Raw genomic sequence first — 6000 nt, 5'->3', positions numbered from 1 at the left:
CTAATGATAAGGGTCCGGTAACTCGGGAAATAACAAAAAAATAAAGGAAAAATAAAAATAATAAAATAAGTAATAAATAATAAAATCTCTGGTGTGGCTGTAACTGCTTCCAGGACGCTCACTCTTCTTCCGGGGCATCATTATTGCTCATCTGTATTCACTGCTTTTACCGCCCATCGACATTCCTGGCATCTGTGATTGGTTCCAGTCAAACTTTACCAGGCTCTTCCCGATTTCCCTGGTCTAGTGGCAATCAGGGTAATAAGGGGTTAATAACAACTCACAGCTGCCATTAAGCCCTAGATTAGTAATGGGAGGCGTCTATGGTACCCCTCATTTGTAATCTGTAAGTAAAAAGAAATAAACACAGATACTGAAAAAACACTTTATTTGAGATAAAATACAAAAAACACTGTCTTTCACCAATTTATTAACCCCCAAAACACCAAGGTCCATACGAGGTCCTACGACAATTCTAGGTCTGCAACATCTGAAGGCAGAGACTAGCAGCAGCGATGAGATGATGTCACTCAGGTTTTTTGCGGTCTCAGCTGGAGATTCCCACGCCCCCCCACCTGTGATCACAAGTAACCTGACTTCAGGTGACCTCAGTAAAGTCAGTGACCTCACCTCAGGTGAGATCACTAAGTTCCACAGACGTGCATCTCTTGGCAGAAAATGGCAGGGTTTTCAGCCAAGAGATGCAGATTTGGTGCCGAAATTTCAACAGCATATTCCTGCAACCAATCTACACCTCCTGGCAAAATAAAAAAAAAAATGCATCACTAGTGCATGTGGTATGATGCAGTAGTGGTGCAATTTTTTGTCAGGAGGTACAGATTGGGTGCAGGAATATGGTGTAAAAATGTCATCATCAAATTTGCAGCTCTTGGCCTAAAAATGAAAAAAAAAAAAACAATTTTCAAGCAGTTTCTGTTTCAGCACCAAATTTGCACCTCCTGGCAGAAAACCACACTGAAATAGCGTTAACACCGTTTTTTTTCCATTTTTGAGCCAAAAGCACACACCCAACCTACACCTCCTGGCTAAAAAAACGAATCAAAACTGCATGCAGTAGTGATGCGATTTTTTGCTAGGAGGTGCAGAATGGGTGCAGGAATATGGTGTAAAAATTTCAGCACAAAATCTGCATCTCTAGGCAAAAAAACAGCCGTTTTCTGGCAGGAGATGCAGATGAGTTCACTGAGTTTAATGAGGTCACCTGAGGTCAGGTTACCTGTGATGACAGGTGAAGGACTGTGGAAGCCTCCAGCTGTGACCACAAATAACCTGAGTAACCTCACCACTCATCACGCGGCTGAGTCTCTGCCTGAAGCTCAAAGTGGGCAGTCAGTATTCTATGGCTGTGCTTTCAGATATAGCAGAGCTGGAATCGTCGTGGAACCTTGTGTGGATTACATTGGGCCTAAGTGTTTTGTAAAAAAGGGTGTTTGTAGTATGTTATTTCAAATAAAGGATTTTTTCAGTATTTGTGTTTATTTCTTTTCACTTACAGATTAGTAATGGGGGTCTTATAGATGCCCCCCACTACTAATCTAGGGTTTGGTGGAAGCTGTGAGCTGCCATTAACCGCTTATTACCCTTATTGCCACCACACCAGGGTAATCAGAGGGATCTGGGTAAAGTTCCAGGATTGTCACATATGGATGTGGCAATCCTGGGTGGCTGGAAGTTGCTATTTTTATACTGAGGGTGGCCCAATAAGCATGGGTCTTCCCAGCCTGAGAATACCAGCTCCCAGCAGTCAGGTTTTATCATAGCTGGGTACCAAAATTGGAGATGGGGAAGACCTCATGCCGTTTTTTAAAAATTATTAATTTAAATAATAAAAAAAAAGCCGCATGCGGTTCCTCTTATTTTGATACATAGCCAAGATAAGTGCATGGCTGGGGGCTGCAGCCTGCAGCAGTATGCTTTATCTGTGCTGGGGATCATGATATAGGGGACCCTACACCAATTTCTTTCTTTGTTTTTATACCATGATAGTGACACGCAGACAGAGTCTGTGATCACAAGCAGTCAGATGCTGTCACACAGGCTGGGGGCACATCTGACTGCAACCAATCACAGAAGCCAGAACTGCCAGTGGGCGGGGGAAGCAGTGAATATGGATGAGCAATAATGAGTGGCCCCAGAAGAAGAGTGAGCGGCCTGGGAGCAGTTACAGTCGCGCCGAAGACCAGTAAGTATTTGTGCTTGCTCTAATCCCCCTTCCTTTCTACCACCATTTTTAAGCGCCGGATTCTGGTCCTCATATGGAGACCGTCATCTGACCAGATATCCGGGGCCAATTCCGGGCTGGAGCTGATTTATTTATTTTTTAAGTCCGGTTAGTCCCGCCAATCCCAGATATCTGACAGTTTGCCCATTACTAGTGGTAAATAAAACAAATGAAGGAATTGCACTTTATTTGCAATTTTACCGCACTTGGAATTTTTTTCCCCCGTTTTCTAGTACAATATGTGTCATAATGAATGGTGTTATTCAAAAGTATAACTCATCCTGCCAAAAACAAGCCCTCATATGGTAATATTTACAGAAAAATAAAAAGTTAAGGATCTTGGAAAACAGAGAGGAGAAAACGAAAACAAAAATCACCCACGGATGAAGGGGTTAAGTAACTAGTATTGTTAATGGATTTTAGCAGTAAAATGTATCTATAACTCAGGAACAAAGTAAAATCAGTAATACAATTTATTTAAAATATAAATCAGGGGCGTGTCCTGACATGGAAGCGTGAGGACGCTGGATCCCAGAGCTCCTGCGCCCACAGCCTAATACTATTATATTCTGCAGCCCCCACTTACCCAGGATGGCCCCCAAGAAGAAACCGGGGGTAGCGCCCGCTTCTGCCTCCCCGGTGACGAGTCAGAGACCCCAGGGGAGCCTCACAAGGTTCCTGACGGCGCCGGGCTCTGAACCTCCGCAGGCGGTCCGGAGCAAGATGGCGCCGGCGGGCGCGTGGCGTCCTCCAGCTGGGGATTCCCCAGGAGCCGCTCGGCGTTCTCCCACAGCCTGTGCAGCAGTGCAGGGGATCAGCGGTGCAGAGAATCGGAGGACAGAGGCGGCGGTGGCACTGGACGGAGCGGGCCCAGGTACAGAGGACTGGAGGAGGGGGGAGGCTGCTCAGCCTGCCTCGCAGCACGCTGCTGTGGATAGTGAGGGGGCCCTGGGGGGATCACCAGACCCGGGGATACCAGCCATGCTCTGCACACAAGGGACCCCCCCCGCTCACGGGGCACACGGAACCTCAGGCTACACTAAACAACATGCATGCTGGCCCCCCACAGGGGGACATACAAGCCCTGAGAGAGCTTATTTTGGCCCTCCCCAGCAAGAAAGATTTGGAAGACGTTGTAGCTAGAATTGAATCCTCCCAGCAGATGGCGCTGTCTGCCTTGAGGGAGGAAATGGTGGTACTGGAGGACAGAATTGAGGCCACAGAGCAGGCTCAGGAGTCCCTGGAGAGCAGAATGGAGAGGATTGAGAGAGACTGTGAGTCATCCAATGCCCGCATCAGAGACCTTGCCCTGCTCTTGGATGATCAAGAGAACAGGGGCAGAAGAAATAATATCAGGCTAAAGGGTATACCGGAGGACTGGCCCCAGGAACTCCTGCGTACTAAAGTCTTAAACATCTTCAACCGGGTCACTGATCGCCCCTTGGAGGCTACCTACCTCTTTGACAGAATTCACAGAGTCGCAAGGTCGGGCCCTAGATCAGTCCCCTCCTCTAGAGATGTACTATGTCGTTTGCACTATTATGGAGACAGAGAGAGGATCCTACAGGGAGCTTGGTCATATGGACCGGTGGAGATGGATGGGGCCATGGTGAAGTTATTTCCTGATGTCTCCAGCCGCACACTATATATGAGACGCCTGCTTCATCCTCTCCTGCTTGGCATCAAAGAAGCAAACGCCTCATACAGATGGGGCCATCCCTTCCATTTGATAGTACGCAAGGGGGACTCTGTGTTTTTGCTAAGGAGGCACTCAGAGCTTCCTAATCTTTTTGCCTTCCTGGGAATTCCAGACTGCTCAATTCCGGACTGGTTGGAGTGGGAACCCCAGGCACCCCCGGGGTTGCGGAGGAGGAAGGGAGGCAACCGCTCTGCTCAAAGCGGGGTCCCTTGAGGGACTTGGCATGTACCGGATGCTGCTGGGAGGAAGGAGTGGTCCAAGACGTGAGACGAAGGTGCTTTCAACGGGAGACGGAGTCAAAGAACGGGGAGCTGGGAGGCTCTCTTTCGTCTCTACGACTCCTAAGCAGGAGTCCTGGCCTTGGGCTAGTTTTCTCTGGACATAGTTTATTGTCTAAAGTTTTTGAAAATTCTATTTCTATGGCAATGTCTAGTTTAGGTTCGGGGGTGGGGGGGGGATGTTTTTCTTTACCGAGTTCATCCTGGGTGGTGGGGTGTGTGGGTGGTTAACCGGCTGACCCTTCCTCTCCGTCGGGGAGAGGGGTCATTTAGTGCTAATAAGAGGGGCGCGGGTATGCGCTCTGGTCGCATGTCAGTTCTTGTCCCTATCTTTTCCTTAGTAGTCCCTGGGCTGGTCCCTGGTTCTGCGAGCGGCAGTCCTGCTGCTTTTCCACTTTCTTGTTCTCTTCTCTGAACTTTTTGCCTTTCTCTCTTCCCCCTGCTAAAGGGTCTCAGCTACTTCCTACTTTTTCTACCCCTCCTCTCTTTTTACCAGCTTTCCCTCTTTTTTTTTTTTTTTTTTTCTCTTCTCTCCTTCCCCCTTCCCCTCTTCTTTTTTTGGTTTGCTCCTCTAGGGTCTCGCGACAGAGAATGGCGAAACAGAGGCAGGCCGATCTGCGGGTGGGCTCACTGAATGTCAAGGGCCTTCATAGCCCGGAGAACCGGTCTATCCTGCTGAACCTTCTTTGGAAAAACCGAATCCAGGTAGCCTTCCTACAAGAGACACATTACTGTGAAGCTAAACCTTACAGACTCTCGGACAGAAGGTACCCCATTGTGCACCACTCACCCTCCCCTGATCCTAGATCTAGGGGAACGAGCATCCTCATGTCCAGTACGCTCCCTTGGGAATTGTTAGACTCTCAGACAGACGACCTGGGTAGGCTTATGATGCTCAAGGGTCGCATAGCTACTCAGTTATTCACATTCGTGGCAGTATACTTGCCAAATGCGGGCCAATGTCCCACCTTGTTGCGGTACCTTGAGAAGATAGAGGAATTCTCGGAGGGCACTCTGGTTCTCGGGGGTGACTTTAATGTAGTGTTGGAACCATTGAGAGACAGTTCAAAAGGGGTGTCCGGTATGCCACACATGACGCTGCGGCGGATGAGACGGGGACTACATGACCACCAACTGATAGACACTTGGCGATTGCTGCACCCATCAGACAAAGACTTTTCATTTTATTCTGCAGCGCACGACTGCTATTCTAGGTTGGACCTCTTTTTTATTAAACATGGGGACCTACACTCTCTGGTGGATGCTTCAATTGAGTGCATATCTTTCTCTGATCACGCGCTGATCACGGTCACTCTGTCCCTTGAATGTCCCATCGGGAGGCAGGGTCAGTGGATATTGAACACCTCGCTACTCAATGAGCCGGTGACAATGCAAGAAATAAGGGAGGCCCTGACTGAATATTTTGACTGTAGTGGGGGGGAGGGGATGTCCCCCAACATTGTGTGGGAAGCTCACAAATGTGTTGTGAGGGGATTATTCATTAAACATGGGGCCCGTCTGAAAAGAGAACGGGAAGCTGAGGTTACATCTCTCCTAGCAGACATAAGGGAGTTGGAAGCAGTGCACAAGGGGTCTCTGGGAGGGAACGTGGGTGTCAATCTGGCTAGGAAGAGGGAGGAACTCAGGTCCCTGTTATATCAAAAGGCCAAGGGAGTGCTAGCTAAGTGCAGGCGGCATTTCTATGAATATGGCAATAAAAGTGGCAGGACCCTGGCTAGGGCCCTCCGGATCCAGAGGGCGAGGGGCTATGTTCCTAGAGT

General features: G+C 48.6%; 1 protein-coding gene across 1 annotated transcript in view; it reads right to left on the bottom strand.

Annotated features, from left to right (window-relative positions):
* Positions 1 to 333: 333 nt before the first annotated feature.
* Positions 334 to 6000, bottom strand: part of RNF212B (ring finger protein 212B) — a 111686-nt gene continuing 106019 nt past the window's right edge. The window contains exon 9 of the mRNA XM_075352643.1: positions 334 to 344. Within this exon, the coding sequence (XP_075208758.1) occupies positions 334 to 344 (11 nt within the window). The remainder of the gene's footprint in view (positions 345 to 6000) is intronic.

Source organism: Anomaloglossus baeobatrachus, chromosome 1 (assembly GCF_048569485.1).
Source record: "Anomaloglossus baeobatrachus isolate aAnoBae1 chromosome 1, aAnoBae1.hap1, whole genome shotgun sequence".
Taxonomy (NCBI): domain Eukaryota; kingdom Metazoa; phylum Chordata; class Amphibia; order Anura; family Aromobatidae; genus Anomaloglossus; species Anomaloglossus baeobatrachus.
The sequence above is the reverse complement of the archived record's forward strand: the minus strand, read 5'-3'. Positions and strand labels throughout refer to the sequence as shown.